The sequence below is a fragment of the Lynx canadensis genome, chromosome D1 (genome assembly GCF_007474595.2).
Source record: "Lynx canadensis isolate LIC74 chromosome D1, mLynCan4.pri.v2, whole genome shotgun sequence".
In the NCBI taxonomy this organism is placed as follows: Eukaryota; Metazoa; Chordata; class Mammalia; order Carnivora; family Felidae; genus Lynx; species Lynx canadensis.
Genome location: NC_044312.2, coordinates 9,331,551 through 9,349,636, shown reverse-complemented (window position 1 = coordinate 9,349,636; position 18,086 = coordinate 9,331,551). Strand labels below are relative to the sequence as shown.

General features: G+C 47.5%; 1 protein-coding gene and 1 long non-coding RNA gene across 4 annotated transcripts; one reads left to right on the top strand and one right to left on the bottom strand.

Moving 5' to 3' along the window:
• Positions 1 to 288: 288 nt before the first annotated feature.
• COLCA2 (colorectal cancer associated 2) lies at positions 289 to 10,035 on the bottom strand. 3 transcript variants are annotated; one of them, XM_030332608.1, is made up of 5 exons: positions 9,988 to 10,035; positions 7,984 to 8,078; positions 3,812 to 3,866; positions 2,308 to 2,537; positions 289 to 911 (listed from the first exon to the last, which is right to left on the bottom strand). In XM_030332608.1, the coding sequence occupies exons 1-5, from the start codon at positions 9,992 to 9,994 to the stop codon at positions 540 to 542; spliced, it is 759 nt and encodes a 252-aa protein (XP_030188468.1). In that variant the 5' UTR covers positions 9,995 to 10,035; the 3' UTR covers positions 289 to 539. The 3 variants fall into 3 exon arrangements, with proteins under 3 accessions (XP_030188468.1, XP_030188469.1, XP_032450889.1); XM_030332609.1 differs by lacking the exon at positions 9,988 to 10,035 and adding an exon at positions 4,847 to 5,915 and having other exon boundaries at positions 7,984 to 8,642; XM_032594998.1 differs by lacking the exons at positions 7,984 to 8,078; positions 9,988 to 10,035 and adding an exon at positions 4,847 to 6,574.
• Positions 3,860 to 11,329, top strand: LOC116738343. The gene is made up of 2 exons (XR_004344189.1): positions 3,860 to 3,966; positions 9,910 to 11,329. It is a non-coding gene; the product is annotated as an uncharacterized LOC116738343 (long non-coding RNA).
• The last annotated feature ends 6,757 nt before the right edge of the window (positions 11,330 to 18,086 follow it).

Genomic DNA, 18,086 nt, shown 5'->3' with positions numbered 1-18,086 from the left:
TTCTCTGTCTTCCTCTCTCTCTGCCTCTCCCCTGCTGGCACTTTGTCTCTCTCAAAATAAATAAAATGAAATAAAATAAAATAAAATAAAATAAAATAAAATAAAATAAAATAATTTTAAATTCATGAATAAGCGAGCTCAAACTTTTGAAGACTAATTGGTGATTTACCAGAATTAATTGTTATTATTCAAACCAACTGGAAACTGCTACTGGAGAATTAAAAATATGTAAGCCAATTTTTAATAATACAAAATTTATTAGTAAAAAAAAAATTAGAATTTGTTCATTACATAGAAAAGTAACACAGCTGAACATTCCCTACAAAAATGTTAACCGTAAGCACATAGAATAGGAGTGACACAGTGATCAGGTCTGAGGACTTCATATTAATGCCTCGTGAGCATCGGAAAATTGAAAACGGTGACATGCAAACTGGGCTTGTGACGTTTTGTCAACGGGTTGGATATTTCGAGTTGTCATTTGGGGCGGCCAAAAAACAGATATAGGTATGCCATGTTCTGAATTACCGTAACTGCCATTAACTATAGCAGATGTCACAGTTTGTCCCCCTCTTATAGAAATCACTGGTGGCCGCTGCAGAGGGGGCAAAGTTCACGTAGTCTGAGCTGGGGTAGGAAAAGTACTCCGATGCCCTGATGGGGTCCAAGTGTTCTGCCTCACACGACGCACAGTAGCAGACGGAGGTGCCGGCCGAGGAGAAGCAGTCGTACTGGGCGTCCGGGGGCAGGTGGGCATAGGAGTAGTCTTCGGAGGGGAAGCCACAGTTCCTGGTGTCCAGAGAAGGGGGAGAACTGTAATTCTCTGGAGCATATGACGGTAGCTGAGCCGGCGAGTAACTGTAGTCTAAGGAACCGGAGAGAGTGGAGGAATCAGAAGGCGATCCCGGGGTCTAGAGAAAACCAAGGAACAAAGAGCTTGATACTTTAGACGGGATGAAAAGAGCTGCATGGAGTGGATTTATTAACTCAGAGTAAGAACACTGGGGGAAAGAAATACAACACAACAGAACACCCAACCCAACCCAAGTGTGCAGAAGTAATTTAATTTGCAGACTGCATGAGTTCACGACACCTTATTCTGTATTTGCCTATTTCTTCCCCAACAATAAATTGCCTTGCTTCACTGGCCTCCTTTGTTGTGAACCATACTTTAGAGGACGCTTTGTTCTTAAACCACAAAATCCCATTGTGCGTCAAATCACCTGCACGTCAAATCTTGCCATGTGCCCCAATATAAGCCGCAGGTGGCACCTGGGATGTTCCTCCACACCCTTGACTGTGGACAGACAAGTGAGCGTGCACAGGCAGAAGTGAGATCTTCAACAAGCCAGTGTCTGGGAGACTCCAAGACGTGACTCATAGTCACTACAGTCTTGTCCCCAGAGGAGAAAGATACCTTCTTCTTTCTCATAAGCAGGGCTACAGTTATTACTGAGAAAGCCTTCTTTGGAAGCCAGAAGTGAACTGGATGACTGGGGCCCTGTGTGCATATTCCTTGGAGTTAATTTCCTAGACCCTGAAAATTTAGTCTGCTACATTTTGACAAACCAAAAGAAAAAAAGTATTTGCATTAAAAAAAAAAAAAAACAACCTTGCTTTTTATGGTTTTAAAAAACTATATGAGTATCTAAAAGACATCTCAAACAATTGGTATCTATTAATGGCAACCTTACTCCATTGTAAATGGTACCATATTTTCCAACATTTGAGGTTCATGAAGAATAGACTGTCCAAATTCTTGGAAGGATTAAGGCTTCTTTTTCACTAGCCATCTCAGACCTAAATGAGTTCTTGTGCCTACACCAGACCAAAACAGGCACTTAGGAGAGCCAATTCAGTGCCAAAAATGAAACAAAAACCCATTACTGGAATGAATGCCAGTTTCATACTGTGTAGACGCAGCCTTAATTCCATTTTCAAGAACTCAAAATCAAAAATCCAAGGACTGCTGTTTAAATCAATGACTTCCAATTAATAGATGTCTTAACTACAGTTTTTAAACATTAAATGAACACTGTCAGGAAACCTCTTTTTATTGCCCCCCACCACTTACTTGGGCATGGCCAACTTGGGAAATCACGATTCCGCGTGTATCCAAAGCTTTGCCCCCTGCAATGTGTGGTTATTTTGACCCCCACTGAATTTTAACTGGTTCTCTGCTTGTTTCCTGGATGATTTCCTTGTTGATAGTGTGATTTCTCACGAGATGATGCAAACTCTCTTACAAAGCATTACCACCCCAGAGTAAGCAACAGTCAGGTTTTGTAAAGAACCGAGATAAATTACCAGGCTCTGGCTAACGCAGAAAGGGGCGGCTTGGAAGCTGTCAGGGAAATAGTGTGGAGCACTTTGCGCGGAAATGAGCGAAGGGTCCAGGTGTGTCTCTGTCTGAAGGTAGGAATCAAAGATCTGGTTGAGGCAGCTTGTGTTTTCCTCACAAGAAACACAACTGGAAAATTCTCGGGGTTGAAAATAACTGGGTGTGGAAGAAACCGGTTCAGGCTCAAAACACAGCCCTAGAAGAGAAAGGAATACGCTTTTTGTTGTTGTTGTTGTTGTTGTTGTTGTTGTTGTTGTTTAAAAATTGCCCTTACAACTTTGAATAGAATTCTCTCCTATATTCTGAATATTTATCATGTCTGGGGGGAGGGGAGGGGGACTTAAGAAGTTCTAGAAAAGTAAAGAGGCAGGCAATTTGGATTTTTTTTTTTTAGTTGCCTTAGTGAATTCAAATCCCAATGGAATAAATCTGGTTAATTATGTGGAAAGAGGCTGTAAATGTGGCCAGGGCACAAAATAAAACAATGACAATCCAACCTGAGTCCAACTGTCATAGTCAAATAATGGCTCAAGGCTCTACTTTCTTGGACTATAAGGCATCAACATCCCATTTGCAGTTCAAGAAAACCTCACCTCTCAGAAGTAACATACAGAATTGCATGAGGCTTTAAGAAAACTTCTGATGCCATGGGAAACAATTCTCTTGATTTTGTGTTGCTGCCTTTGTAAACTTTCACACTTATTCAGTAACTTAAATTTTGAGGAGTGATACAAATAGCCATGCAAATAATACAAATAGATACCAAGAATGTAAAGTGAATTAGTGGTATTTGTTACGAGTTACAAAAAGCAAAAATGTTTTCTTAGTAGCCATGTTAACGCGATAACAGAATTAAAATAAGTTGTCAGCTACCAAACAAGAATAATTCTGAGAACAGGGCTCCTCTTCCGTTTTTTTTTTTTATTAATAGGCTCGATTTCTGATTGCTCAAGGAAGATAGGTTTAGACTGTGTTCACCAGAGGACAACAGAACCCTGGATTTTTGGAAGTCTCACGGTTCCTTCAGGCTAAGCTACAGTGGCACCTTCAGTAGGGTGCTAGCTGTTGGATGGCATAGGTAGTGCAGTTACTCGTATTGGGCTGAGAAAGCATATTCGGGAACCTGAGGGGGTCCTGCATTCAGCAGTACACTGAAAAGGATAACAGGTTCCTGAAAACAATGCTGATCTGTTAGTCAAGTTTAGTTCCTTGGAGATTGAAGGAGCCGGAATAAAGGTGGAGATAGACTCTTGGGACAGAGCAGGAAGCAGAGAATAGACGTCTCCGAAATGAGGACGAAACCGTGCCCTTGTTCCCTTGCCGGGCTTGCATCTGGAGGCACGATGCGATTGGTCGGATTCCAATTAAATGGTGGTGCCTCTCTTAACCCCTGAATCAAGCACCTGAAAGGCTTCTGAGAGGGACTTTTGGGAGAGGTTTTGAGGGAACCGCAATGCTGGCTGTACTGACCTGCAGGAGATGGCAGGACTTGGTCTGAAAGGCGGACGCTGTTGCCTCCGGACGGCTGTCAAAGCAAGAACGTGACCAGAGCAGAGTGAAGTCAAAGCGCTATGAGGGGAGAGCTAAGACATTGTCACATGAACTTTGTTGCCTTCTCCTCTAAGGTAAGCCAGATTCTTTCTTCTAGAAGACAGTGGCTGTCGTTACGTATGACCAATGTTACATTTTATTCAGACTCAGTTTTTGTTTGCTTTTTTTTTTAATATCAGATTCTCCCACTTAAATTTTAAAGGTTAATTTCAGTAAAAGTGAATGTAAATGATTTTCATATTACAGAGAAATGGAACAGTTTGAGACTGCTCGGCAAAGAGCTTTTCTATTAAACTATTTAATTTAAAATGAATAAGACCTAACCTTATTTAGCCCCAACTATCTATGACTTCATCCATCATCTTCTTCAAAATTTTCATATATTCTCTGGCTGCTTAGCCTTAGGAGTTTTGTGTTTTTTTCCCCCAAAAGCACGCAATTCCTAACTTTTCTCATCCTGGGTTAGCTGAAAATATTCCCATGTGCTTACTAGCTATGAAATAGTAAAAGAGAAAATATTTTTCTTAAATCTGTAGTCAGTGAGCTGAAGCCTATCTGCCCTCTAGGTCATGGTCAGTAAGTATTTAAACTCTTTGTATGTTCTGTACTCCTTTCTATAAGAATTGCTTTTTTCACGACTATATCTAAATGCTTGAAGTTTATGAGATTATTCCTTTTGAATGGATCATTGTAATGAGCAATGTAGGATTTTCTTTTCCTTTCTTTTTCTTTTTTCTTTCTTTCTTTCTTTCTTTCTTTCTTTCTTTCTTTCTCTCTCTCTCTCTCTCTCTCTCTCTCTCTTTCTTTCTTTCTTTTTTTTTCTTTTTCTTTTTTTTTTTTTTTAAGGTTTCAGATGGTGGCTTTAAAGTTTAAAGGGACCAGCATTGCTCTGTGATTCTGCACTGGGAAGCCTCGCTCACCACACCTCTCTCTCGGATTACAGGGTATACTTACTCCCATGCACCATGTCACCCAGAGACTGCACACTCAGCCACCGCTGAAACAGGAGGTGGTGTTAATTTTGAAAACGATCCATGCTGTAATGTCACGAACCAGGAAGCTGGACTCCTTCACTAGCTCTTTATGCAAATATTTGACTGCAGCTTGAGCTGAAGGACTTGGAAGGAGTGGGTTTTAAAAAATCTGCTTCATTGTGGAGCTCTCCTTAACCCCTTTCCTCCCCGGGAATGGGAACGGTCTGTTTGTCCGCCTGCCCACATTATCTCCCTCAGGTATGTTTACAATCTCCTACTCGATGTTATCTTTCTGGTCATGGGTTCCCTTTCTACTTTGCTCCAGGAATACAAAGACAGACACCGTTCTCTTCAATTTCAAACAGCACAAAAAGCCACAATCTACAATTTATGAAAACACATGGAGGCTGTTTAAAAAAAAAGTTAATGGTTGAAAAGGGTAAAATATCTCTTTTGATGAATACTAACTCAAGTTTCCCTTTCTCCTAAGGGTAAAAGGTGTGTGTGTGTGTGTGTGTGTGTGTGTGTGTGTGTGTGTAGGGTTGTTTGTAAACTGACCTGGATGAAATAAGTTTTTTTTTTTTAATCCAGTTTAGAAATCTGGCATAAACACACTTCTCCTGGCACCCTGTTTGTGACCTGACATCTGCCTCAATCTATAACTTCCATTCACGATTGCTTTCTTAAAATGTCAAACTGTGGCTACTATTCTGACTTTGTAACAAATTAAGATAAATTTCTTCCTGCTTTGTATATTTGATAAAATTAACTCTGTTCTTGGCTCGAAGCTTCCCAGAGGCGTCCTTTCACTGGACATCATCTCTGCTAAACTAAAGGGTCTACACCGGGAAGCAGGCATACACTGTCCCCTGAGTACACCCTCACAGCTTTCCTAGAATCCCAGATCCTCCCGCTGGCTCCCAGTGAGGGCTTTTACATCTGGCTCTCACAATGAAATCATCTGTGTGCTACTTCTCCGTGCCCGTGAGGGCATGGGTCGATACACTCTTCCAGGAAGTGAAGGAGAGCAGGCTTCGCTGTGCATGTTCCTGCAAGGCAGTGGTTCAGAAGTACGGCTTTATTATTTCTCAGGGGTGGTGGCGGTGATTCAGAAAAACTTAGACAAATCAAACAGCTCCAGGAAACAGATACTGGTCAGATACACAAGCGAAATGTTCTACCCTTGCTTTCATTCCCGCAACCAGCTAACAGGGGCACAGTAGCCAAACCGGCCTGTAAGAGGCCAGCCGCAATCAAAGCACCGTGCCGAAAGGGGGTTTCTCTGGTGCATCGAAGCAGAATTCTACCATGCCCCCCACACTCCTTAATGAAAGATTATATTTTGTGGTGAACATCCTGATGAGTTTCTTTTTCTTTCGCAACCAGAAGCATTTCCCAGTTCCCGCGTTCCTGTTTTTGTTAATTTTATAACCATCTCTGAACTGAAGGAATCGAGAGCTGAGGCTACCGGATTACTGCTCAGCGCAGCTGGACATGTGGAAGGGTGAATTTAGGGAGCCAATAGGTGGGAAGGTTTTTTGTTTTTTATATGGAGAGTGAGAAGACATTGGTCCTGTTTTTTAGCTCTGCCTGTAGTAACTGTACGACTCTGAACATTAGCTGTAACAGAGGCATGCAGATCCTGATTTATTTACCCCACCTGGTTGTTACAAGAACTAAATGAAATAATGAGTGCGCAAAAGTGCTTTTTTTTTAACCACTGTAACCACCCCCCCCCCAGCCCCCCCGCCGGCCGCAAATGGAAGGAAGCTTCATTGTGTTAGCTAAAATCCTGTACGTGCAGGTACTAACCTCTCCAGTAAATGTAAATTTTGCTGTGCAGGTTGTATCACGGCAGGCCCACACCTGAACTCTAAACTCTGAGCAAAGGGAGTGAATGGACATTACTGGATGGCCGGCTTTCAATTCTTGGCTATAATTTTATTTTAGTTGCTTTTTGCAAATAATAATAACGACAGCTAACATTTATCGAGCACTTGCTAAATGAACATACTCTTTCATTTCAAATAAAGTGCTTTATTGTATGCTTTATAACTCATTCAGCCCTCATAAAATTCTATTATCTCCGGCTTAAAGATCTGCTCAAGGATACGCTTGCACCACGGAGGAGCTGAGATCTGAACCCAGCCTACTGGTTCTAGAACCCATGCTCATCACTTCCATATCGCTTGCCTCTTCCCACAAAGGGCCATTTCAGGAAGTCGTGCATTGCACACAAAGAGCACCAGGCTCAAAAAGCATCGTGGGGAGGATGCCAAAAAGCTGGGGACGGGACCAACCCTAACACTGACAATGTGGGCCCATCTGTCATATCCCACGTGCACACCCAAAGCAACCCACAAGCGACTGTATGACCAAGGGCTGTCAGCAATGAATGGCCCTATGGTGGAGGATAACCCCACCTAATTTATTTGGTTCTGCTGCTGCCCTGAGCACTCCTGGCAATACTATCTGCTTTGGAAAGTATATAAAGTGGCTGGGTACCCTTATGCCTGCCTCATATCACCTCATGATAACCTGGAACTGCTTAAGGATTTACTACATATTAAGGAGGAGGTTCTATACCCCAAGCTGTCTCTTCTGCAGATACATGGCCCGTTTGTGCTGGGAACTTTCTGTGCCTGGTGATTTACAGATAAATGACCTTAGAAGCTGGGTTTCGTAAGACTGGGAAGCAGGGGGCATGTCCACAGAGATTCTCTCCTTGAAGGGCTCCCTAAATGAAATGAGTTTCTGGGAGAGATTTTCTCTCCATGTGTGAGGACACATACAACTGTCTTCCTACCCGAATAACCACCTACTTACCCGCTGGCTGCTACTGTCCCTGCACCAGCTCAACAAGCCCTTTGTATTCAACTGTGGTCAGTGAGGGATGGGCTCCCCTGAAATCCTGAGCCCCACGACATGCCCCAGCTGTGTGTTGTGGCTTCCTGTGCTGAGCTGGGAAGAAGCTGGGCACAGAAGTTATAAAGGCAGCTTTGGAAGGCCAGGTCTGGGGTTGGTGGCCGAGCTTAGGGTGGCCTCCCACACCTTTCCAGACACAGGGTTAAGTGAGGCCGAGCACTAGGTGGGGAGTAGGTGAGGGGTGATGCTTACGGTTCCCCCGGAGGCTGCCTGGTGCGCCCTTCTCTGCTGCAGCAACTCCTTCACCGTTATCTTCACCCGGACACCTTGATACACCTTCGGTTTTTCTGGGGAAAGGCGACTGAGTCAGTGGTCAAATGTGAGGTTTGGGTGTAGACAGGGGTCGGGGGCAGGGGGTCCTCTTACAGATTATGACACCGGAGGCCAGGTTTCTAGGTTCCAAGAATGCAAAGAGAATGCTACAAGACAGGTGGGAAGGGACCCCAAAAGTCTCCGACCTGAGAGGATGAGGAGGAGCTGGGCAGGTTTCGGGGTCCCCAGTGGAAACGGAATCTATGGGAATCTGTGGGGCCACCCACGCCAGGCTGGGCCCTATCCCTAGGCCAGTAGCACACAGGTGTTTCTGCTCAGGAATGCGGACAGCAGTCTAGGGAAGCTCACCACCTTGGCTAAAATAGGGGGACCTCGGGCTCTGGGCCCAGCCTGCCGCCGGGGAGAGAGTATTGCGGGCCTGGGAGGGGCCCGATGGCCAGGGCAGGGACGGCTGCTCTGATCTGGAGCCGGGACCCAGCCCACTCCACTGTGATGCTGTGCGGAAGCTCTGAGTTCCTATCTTCTCCAGCAGGCCAAACGCGGCTTCTGGGGAGGCCCCGACCCCTCGTGCCCTTGGTCTGGAACCCAGCCCCGGGGCGAGCGGCGGGAAGGGGGCGGGCGGGGGTGGGGTGGGGTGGTGGAGAGAGCTGTCCTCGGGCTGCTGAGGGACCTGCTCCACCGACCTCAGTAAAGGGCCCAGGCCCGGAGCACTAACCCCCTCCCGTCTTTTCCTCCGGCCTGGTCTCCCTCGCCCCCTTTCTCCGCCTTTCCCGCTCGCCGTCCTCTCCCCCTCCCTCCTTCGGCCCCCGCTCCGGCTCTCCCTTCCTCCCGTCGCTCCCCACCCCCTCCCTTTCGGGTGCAGGCGTTTCCCGGCGGCGCACGGGGCCTCCGGCCTCGCCGAGCGAGGCTCCCGGGGGTGGCGCGGCCCGCCGGCAGTCAGCCCCGCGGAAGGGGCCGCGCTCGGGGCCGGCGGGGCCCGGCCGGACTGCGCGGCCGGCGGGGAGGCCGCGCGGCGGCGGAGCGCCGGCGGGGAGGGAGCCCGGGCGCCGCAGGTCGGCCCCGCGGAGCCGCAGTGAGTAGGTGGGACCGCGCGGGGCCGGGCCGAGCCGGCGGGCTTTGGCGGTCGGGGGTGGCCGCGGGAGCGCCCGCGCCTCCGGCCCTGACCCGGACCCGGGAGGGAGCGCCGGGGCAGTCGCGCGGGGGAGGGGCCGGGCCCCCGGGCTCGCGGCGGCCGCTCGAGCTGCCCGGGCGCCTGGCGACAGTGCCGCCAGCGCCGCGCCTGGTCACTGCGGAGACCGCAGCCGGACAGCCGGGAGCCCCCGCGCCACGTCCCGGGAGCCGGGGGTCTCCCCGGAAAGGCGGGCTGCGCCGCTCGCCGCGCAGACCCAGGGCATCCCGCGCCTGGCCCGCGAGGCCCGGGCGCCGCGCCCTCTGCGCGGCCCGGTCTCCCGTCCCCGCCGTCCCCGCGCGGCTCGCAGCCCGGTGGGCAGCGGGTGCAGCTCGGGGGCCGCAGAGGGGGCCGCCTCCGCCCGGCGCCGTGCGGCCGGCCCGCGCGCCCTTGCTCGCGTCCCGGGCTCACCGCGAGCCTCTAGCTCCCCCCGCCGCCGCTTCTGGGCACGCAGAGTCCGCGCCGCGCGAAGTCCCAGGGTCACAGCCGTGCCAAAGTGGAAGGGCGGGTCGGGGGTCGGGGGTACGCGGACGTCCACAGCGGCCAGCCGGGCCTCTGGGCCTCAGCCCTCGGGAGCAGGCGCCGAGTGGGAGCGGGCCACAGCGTGGCCCGCGCCCTCTCGGGATCCCGGGCTCATACTTGCACGCCCTGACTTTGTGCCTCTCTGTTCTGTGCAGGAGAAGCTGTGGAAATACACCCGGATCGAAACGCCCCTGGCTCGCGTGACCCTACCCCGGGAGAAGCAGCCGAGTTACCCGACATCGTGGTCAGCAGAGGCTGGGTCGGTGCCTGGGTGCTGCAGCTGCAGGAACTCGGTGCCTAGGAGGGCTCCTGTGCAAGGAGAGAAGCAGAGATGCCACATTTTTAAAGTTTCACAAAGCATCCAGCTGCACCCAGGTTCCTGGAGCAGGAGACAAACAGAATTAATGTTTTATACCTTCGGGTATAGGTTTGAGTTTTTTCCCCCTCATGCCAAGTATTTAAAACCTCTAGAAACCCATGATTTGACAATCAATGATTGCGCGATACTTTCAATTTGAATATTCAAAGGCTTAACAAAATGGACTATCTTCTGCAGAAATCCTGCACACAGGCACCCCACAGACAGTCCAGAGAAACAGGGAGTGAGACCCCTGTGGGTCCCGGGCCTTGCTTTTATTGTATTTTAAGCATTTTGCCCACCTTTCCACAGACAGAGCAGGAGTCCTCAAAGATGCTCTGTATTTCTGCCTCAAAGGCAGCTCCAGGAGCCCTGAGTGACTTAGGCTGACCTTCATGACCCCCTGAGCCAGGCCGGCTGGCCAGACCGATTCCCACGTCCCTAGTCTCCATTTTAAGGGAAAATCTCAGGTTTTGGGGAGCGAACACGGCGGGCAGTAGGTTCAGCTTGGGAAGGAGCCTCGCAGGCCCCAGGTTGCAGGCCGGAGGCCTGGCAGAACGCTCAGCTGTCTGCGCGGCATCTCCTCCTGGCCACTTGCTGCCGGCCCTGCCTTGGGTCCTGCTCTCTGTGTGCGCCCCAGACCCTGGGGTTTCCAGACAGAATGCCAACCCATTTGCTTCTCCACAAGGAGCTGGGGATGCCTGTGCGGCCTCACTCTGAGTTTTTTTCTGAGGCTGGCGTTTCTTCCTGATGAAGGTCCCTCTTCTCTCGTCTTTCTCTGTCTTGAGCCACCCCTGCCCTGTTTGCTGCAGGAGTTTGTATTGAGAGACGATGTGGACAAGCTTGGGTCCCGCTCATTTGAGCTGAGGGGACGTGGATTTGTGTTCAGGCATTCACACTTTGGGTGAGAGGCGGGAGAGGCTTGCGCTCGGGATGCGGGGCCCGTAGGTCCAGGCCTAGGCCCCTCAAAAATGACGGAACTGTGCTGGGTTATGTTCTCCGAGCGCTTGCTGTGACTCTTCCGTGTGATGTGGAAACTTGAGAAGACGGGAGTGGTCCAGAGAGGGAGTGAGGGCCAGGCCAGACCCTCTTCGAGCTCCTGAGGGAAGGGGGCAGCACCAGATGACAGAGAAGCAGGATGGGGTTCCTTTTGCAAATGAGCCAAGACATTCCCATGAGGCCGGGCCAGGCGATGGCGACGGGCCTCTGTTCCCTGAGTTCTGTGAAATGCAAAAGCCCCATAGGCCACCAGGAAAATAATCCGAGTTCCCTTGAATGTGTCCAGTGCAGGGTAGAACGTACATGCCGATGGGAGAATGGAGGCCCCTTGGGGCGACAAGACGCTGGAGTCTGTGATGGGTAGGAGCTGCTTGGCAGAGGATCGGGGCTGGGAACACCTGAGATGTTAGCTGGCGGTGGAAGGCAGCGTGGGGTGTGTCCGCTCACAGCCCAGCTGGAATCTCTCAGCTTCCGGAGCCTCTTTCGACAGAGGCCTCGGAGTCTGTGTCCTGAGTCTCCCTGATGGGCGTCAAGCTGGAGGACGAGACTGGTCAGGATGGGAAGGACACTGGCAGTTCAGAGAGCCCATTGGCTCTCCCCCAGCCCTGCCCGGTCTGGGCACCGCTCCTTCCAACGGAATTGAGAACAGAACTGTGGACTTAGGGACGGGGGTCTCTTGCCCTCAGAGTTTCGAGTGTCTTCCTCCTTTTCTTGTTTTCCACTTAGTTTTTTGTTTGCTTTTTAAAATCTTCCTCTCTGTCTTTTGGACTTTCTATTTACTTTTTTTCCCCAAGTGTCTTTTTCTTTGTCTCGCTTCCTGTCACTGCTTTCCTCTGTTTCTTGACTGCATTGCTGTTTTTCTCCCTGGGCCCTTGAGTGTGTCGGTTTCCCTCTGTTCTGGGGTGCTTTCTCGTTTTTTTCAGGCTTACTCTCCTTGCTGACCTCTCCTTTTGCGTGGAGATGGACAGAGGTTGTCGGAGGTCACTGAGTTCCCTTGGCAACATCACTGAAGCTGATGCTGACGATCGGTACGTGATGTTTGCAGAGGGCAGGTGGGGGGTCAGGGATGGCGAGAGATGAGGTCCTTGGAAGTCACAGGGTCTTTGGGACAGCGAGGAGCTCGGTCCCTTCCTTGAGAAGTCTCTGCCTGAACCATGGCAGCCGTTCTGGGGGCTTCTGTGTTGGCCCTGCTGCAGGGATGGATGTCCCAGGGCTGTCGCTGGTGAGCGACTTCAAGAAAATTGGGTTTCCTCAGGCCTCAGCCCTGTTTGGAGAAATATGTCTCCCAGTTTTTACCCCAGTATGAATGGAATTTTGTTTCCTGCTCTTTCTGTAATTGCAAAACCCCAGCCCAGATATTTCATGTCCAAATATCATGCTTGTGGATGCAACGGGGTGTTCTTTCTAATGAGTCCTGTGAATCTTTCCCACGGATCTGCATGTGTCATGAAGTCTGGAGTAACCAGGTCTACCCTGAGACCCCATTGAGTTGGATGGTCCTCACAGGAGACTTGTTTCAAGAAGTTGTCATTTACTGAGTGTTTATTGGATATCAGGCACCGCATTGTACAGCCTCCCCCTTTCACAGATGAGGCTCAGAGAGGGGTAAGCAACATGCCCAAGGTTATTGAGCACATAAATGGCAGGAATGGGTCTCAAACCTTGACAAGTCTGATACTAAAGGTCTTGCCCTTAACTATCGTTGTCTTCCTGATCTTTTATCACAGAGGCTTTCAAAGCTTTTTGACTTCAACCCATAATAAGAAATTCATTTTACATGTTCACATGCTATACGGCCACATCTACATGTCTATTAAACTCCTCGCGAAACAACGTACGCCCGTGGATAAGAGGCATTCTGACATTTGCTATCCCATCTTGTCCATTTCATTCTATTCATGAAACGTTTATGTCGGTTGGGAGTCGCTGAGATAATTTGCTGGCCCACTAATGAGCTGTGACCAGCACTGGAGAGATGCTACATGCAAGACAAACCCACTTGTCAGTGGTGTGCGTGTGAAAGTATTCGGGACTGTTTTACTGTCGGGGTGTGTGAAGGGACACACAGGGCAGCATGCAGACTGGAAAGCATTCTGTAAGGACTGGGGACACAGAACTCTGAAGGAGACTGGCCGGGGGAGAGGGTGAGGTGTTCACTAAGCTAATTATAGTTTGTGCTTCTCAGACTAGCAACTCTTCCCTCTTGCGGGGGGCGTTGTCACCTCCAGGGTATCTGCCCTGAAATCCTGATAATCATTCTGGGGTCTTAATAAAAGGCTGAAAAAAAATGTTGCGAGCTTTCAACAGCCTTTAACAGGCTCACCTGCTTAAAAATCTAACACAGGGTCCTGAATTTTGGATGTTGAAAGGGACCCTTGAGGTGCCAAGAGAGACTTGGAGCCTTTCTCCAACATTCCTGCTGGTGATCATCCAGCCTCTGGCTCCCTCCGCTGCCTGGCTGAGCCCCTGGCCCCTGATGGACGTGGGTTAAGGCAATGGGAACCGACTGTGTAAGGGAGCATGTTCCACCATTAGCCTGCTTTAAACACAATGATCATTGACTGAGCCAAAATCCAATTATGTGTTAGTTGAGCACCAACTGTTCTCTCACTTCCGCTCTCTCATTGTTTGGTTCGTTCACTGAGTCATGCTTCCAACAGCATATACTGATTATGAGTATACACGACACTGAGATCATGACCTGAGCCGAGGTTGGACACTTAACCGACTGAGCCACCCAGGCGCCCCTGCCCCAAGCCATTTCTTTTTGAGGCTTATTATCTGTAGTTTCTCTAGTTTTTCGTATATTCTGGTTTTTCAGATCTCTGAGCCACTGAGCCTGAGAAACCCTTTAGTGTATCAGAGACCTTCTTAGAGTCACTGAGCATCCAGGGTAATGGGAATAGAATACATTTATTTTAAAGGTTTTAAATGGAATATTGAACTGAATTTCTTTGGCAGGCTTTCGTATGCAAATGACACTGGTGAGCATTATATTTTACCCCCAAAGTAGGAGATTTCATGAATAGGAAAAGACTTTCAGTATAAGGGAGGAGGAGTTTATTCCCTCCAAATTTGACTACAGCTCTAAAATTCTCTTTATTAATGCAAAGTTCTTTTGTCATTTTGACTTTGGGACACTGTTACCAAACCTTGGGGGAAATATCAAGTTCCAAAAACATGGCGGACACGAGTACTTGCTGGGTCCGGAGTGAGTGTTTGGTCCGTATGAAAACGACCAGGAAGACTTACAGATGGAGGTTGTTTAATGATTTGTGATAACTCAGTCTCCTGCCGTAAAACATATCCAGACTTTTAACTTTTCCTGAAGAAGCTTCTGTAGGGAACAAGCATTTGCTAATTTATCATTTAAATAAGGAAAATATTATGAGACACTGCTTGAAAAGTTCACCTTTTACTTAAAACATTTTTATTATGCCATATAAAAACATAGAAAGATGACTGTGATAAAAACCAATGAATATATTACCAAGGTTAAGAAATAAAACAGTTGAGTGATCTTTCATTTATGACTAAATTAATTTACTAAGCATTAAACTTTTGGATTATTCCACTCAAGGTATTTCATCAGGAAGAACGCCAGTAGGGACATCTGTCAGTTTTCCTAATGCAAAGGAGCTAATGCTTAGATATTTTTTTTCTCTACATTTTCTTCCTTTTGGAACTTGTAAAGATCTTATACTGTCCTCCTCTCTCAGCTTATAAATGCACTGACAATGATATTGCATACTGCAAATCCACACATCTTATTTACTGGAGTGAAAGAGTAGAGGACACTTCTGTATCGGAGATCAAAGATAACACGGTGTTATCATTTACAGATAATTATAGAAGATTTTATTATTATTTATTTAACCTGATCTTTAGGGATTCTAGTTCCTTATCGATTTATCATATTTGTTTTAATCACAGCAGAGAAAACACCCAATATTGAATAACTTTGATTTATAAGATTTCTTAGCAACATATTGTGCTATGTATACTATGTAGATACTAAATGAATATGTGGACATTTTCTGTGTGCTACATCAGAGTTCAGTAGTATTCTTTCTTAGAGATATTTAAAAATACGAAGTCAATCATCTTAAATGTATTACCATTAACACCCAGTATCTACTACTGCCATCAACATTTGCACAGAGTTTGGCTAATGTTAGGTAAGAAACATGGTAGTGTTTTCTCATACATCAGTCTCTGAGAACTGTCGCCCATAGTGTCAGGATGCAAACGGTTACTCATTTTTGTGGTGTGATTTTAGTTCAGTTTAACAAAGGTATTACTGAGCACCTACAACATGCTGGGCACTAAGCCAGACACGTTGCTGAGCCACTTGTGAGTGCTCTGCTTGATGAGTCTAGTCAGAGAATCACTCTTTACCCAGAATGAATGATTTTGCATTTAAACACTCTACAGTCGGGGCGCCTGGGTGGCGCAGTCGGTTAAGCGTCCGACTTCAGCCAGGTCACGATCTCACGGTCCGTGAGTTCGAGCCCCGCGTCGGGCTCTGGGCTGATGGCTCAGAGCCTGGAGCCTGCTTCCGATTCTGTGTCTCCCTCTCTCTCTGCCCCTCCCCCGTTCATGCTCTGTCTCTCTCTGTCCCAAAAATAAATAAACGTTGAAAAAAAAATTTTAAACACTCTACAGTCAGTCGTTACTGAATACAATCTGTAAAGGCACAGACTGATGTTTTAAATAGAAAGGATACTTGAGACAGAACATAACGACGAAACCTAAAGGGAGTATGATTTTGGTGTGTGGTTGGTAGAATCACTACAGTGTAATGTGACTTAAACCTTGGATCAGTCTATACTTACTTCAGTTTTTTAAGTGTAACTGATGTCTTCTTTCTTATGACTGTACTGTTTAGATTTACATATTAAAAAATGGATCAAGGGTGCCTGGGTGGCTCAGCTGGTTAAGCATCTGACTCTTGATTTCGGCTCAAGTCATGATCTCATGGTTCGTGGGATCCAGCCCCGTGTCGGGTTTGGTGCTAACAGTGCAGAACCTGCTTGAGATTCTCTCTCTTTCTGCCCCTCCCCTGCTTATGCATGTTCTCTCTCAAAAATAATTTATTTTAAAAAGAAAAAAAATGGATCACAAAGATACTAGTAACACATATGTGTGTGTATATATATATATATATGCATATTTATACATATATGTACAAACACACACATATATATACACGTATGTATATATGTATATATGTGTACATATGTGTGGGTACATATGTATGCATGTAAATGTGTATTTTATTATTGGGATTAGGAATTCTTTTCCCTTTGTGGAATTTCTTGTAAAGAATTCAATATTTAAGAGAACTGGAGTATTTCTTCCCCCACCACAATAATACCAACATATTCTATTAAGTGAGCTGTCACAAGTCATAATGCTCATTTAAAAGCATTTATTAAATAAACCAGGTAGGGGCACCTGGGTGGCTCAGTGAGTTAAGCTTCTGACTTTGGCTCAGGTCCTGATCTCGTGGTTTGTGGGTTTGAGCCCCGTGTTGGGCTCTGTGCTGACAGCTCGGAGCCTGGAGCCTGCTTCAGATTCTGTGTCTCCTTCTCTCTCTCTGTCCCTTTCCCGCTCATGTTCTGTCTATCTCTCTCTCTCTCTCTCTCTCAAAAATAAATAAATATGTTAAAAAACGAAATAAGCTAGGTAAGGATGTGGTTTCCCTTCATTCTCTGGGGTTTGTATAACATTGTGGGAGGAACACCAACACTCAGCTACATACCGTAATGTCTGTGTCCAGCGATTTGGGAGGACTGTGGATACTGCGGTTTCTGCAGGGGCAGATTTGCTTTCTCCTTCTTCTTGACATTATCATCTAGCCAGCTGTCTTGGGTAACTTGAACGTGCCATCCCCATCTCTGCCTACTTTAAGCCTCACGCACCTAAAAGAGATAGTGTTTTGAATCCGAGTTCTCTAATTTTCCCTCCTTTCCCAAGAAAGTTATGAGTCTGAGGAAAGCAGGTTTAAGGAAGGAGAGGGAGAGGATGATGAGCATTTCTTTCGGACGCCGGCCTTGTGCATTCTTACGAGAAGGTGCAGTAAGTCCCTGGCGTGCAGCAGGAAATAGAGAGTAGTTGGGAATAGGGAAATAGAATTAATTCCTGTGTCATAATTTTGTAGCGTGGTTTCGCTTTTTAACAAAGTATCTCAACTTCCCAGAATAAACCAGAACCAACTTGAAATACATGTAATAAGATAGAAACACTTTGTCAAGGAAACAGAATTCCTAAAAACCATCTACCACTTGGAATTACTAACCCCACTCCCCACACCCCAGTCCCCCTTAGACTGGGCAGCCAAAATGGATACTTAGGCGCCGCGTGGGCCTGTGCAGGTCTCCTTGCTTGTAAATTAATTTTGTTAAATGCTACAATGCTTCAAGGAGAGTATAGAGTGCACCGAGCTCGCTGCACTTACCCCGGTCTGAGGTCTGGTTGTGGAGCTGTACTTACCTGAGAGTCAGTGCATCTTCAGGTTGTGAGGAGACGATCGTAACACGTGAGAAGAGCAGAGCAAACCACGGGGAATGAGCACGTCTAACATTCAGCGTTAACAATCAGACAAAAGTTAAAGCGATGTGGACACATATTTTTGGTTTACACAACTACTATTGTGTTGTGTGCTTCTTAGTAACAATGGTAAGCAGCAGTGGACATAACCAATATAGAAAAATGGCTTTTGAGACCCTTGTGGAGACCCTCGATCCATAGAGAGGCCAAATCTCTTCTTTCTGGTGCAGGGGCCTGGATGAGGGAGGGCTCTGCTAACGATTCCGGGACCAGGACTGAGATGTCAAGTCTCACCAGACTTAAAGAGCAGCTCTCTGGGTGCCTGGGTGGCTCAGTCGACTGAGCGTCTGACTCTTGATTTCGGCTCAGGTCATGATCTCACAGTTCATGGGATCAAGCCACACGTCAGGCTCTGCACTGTCG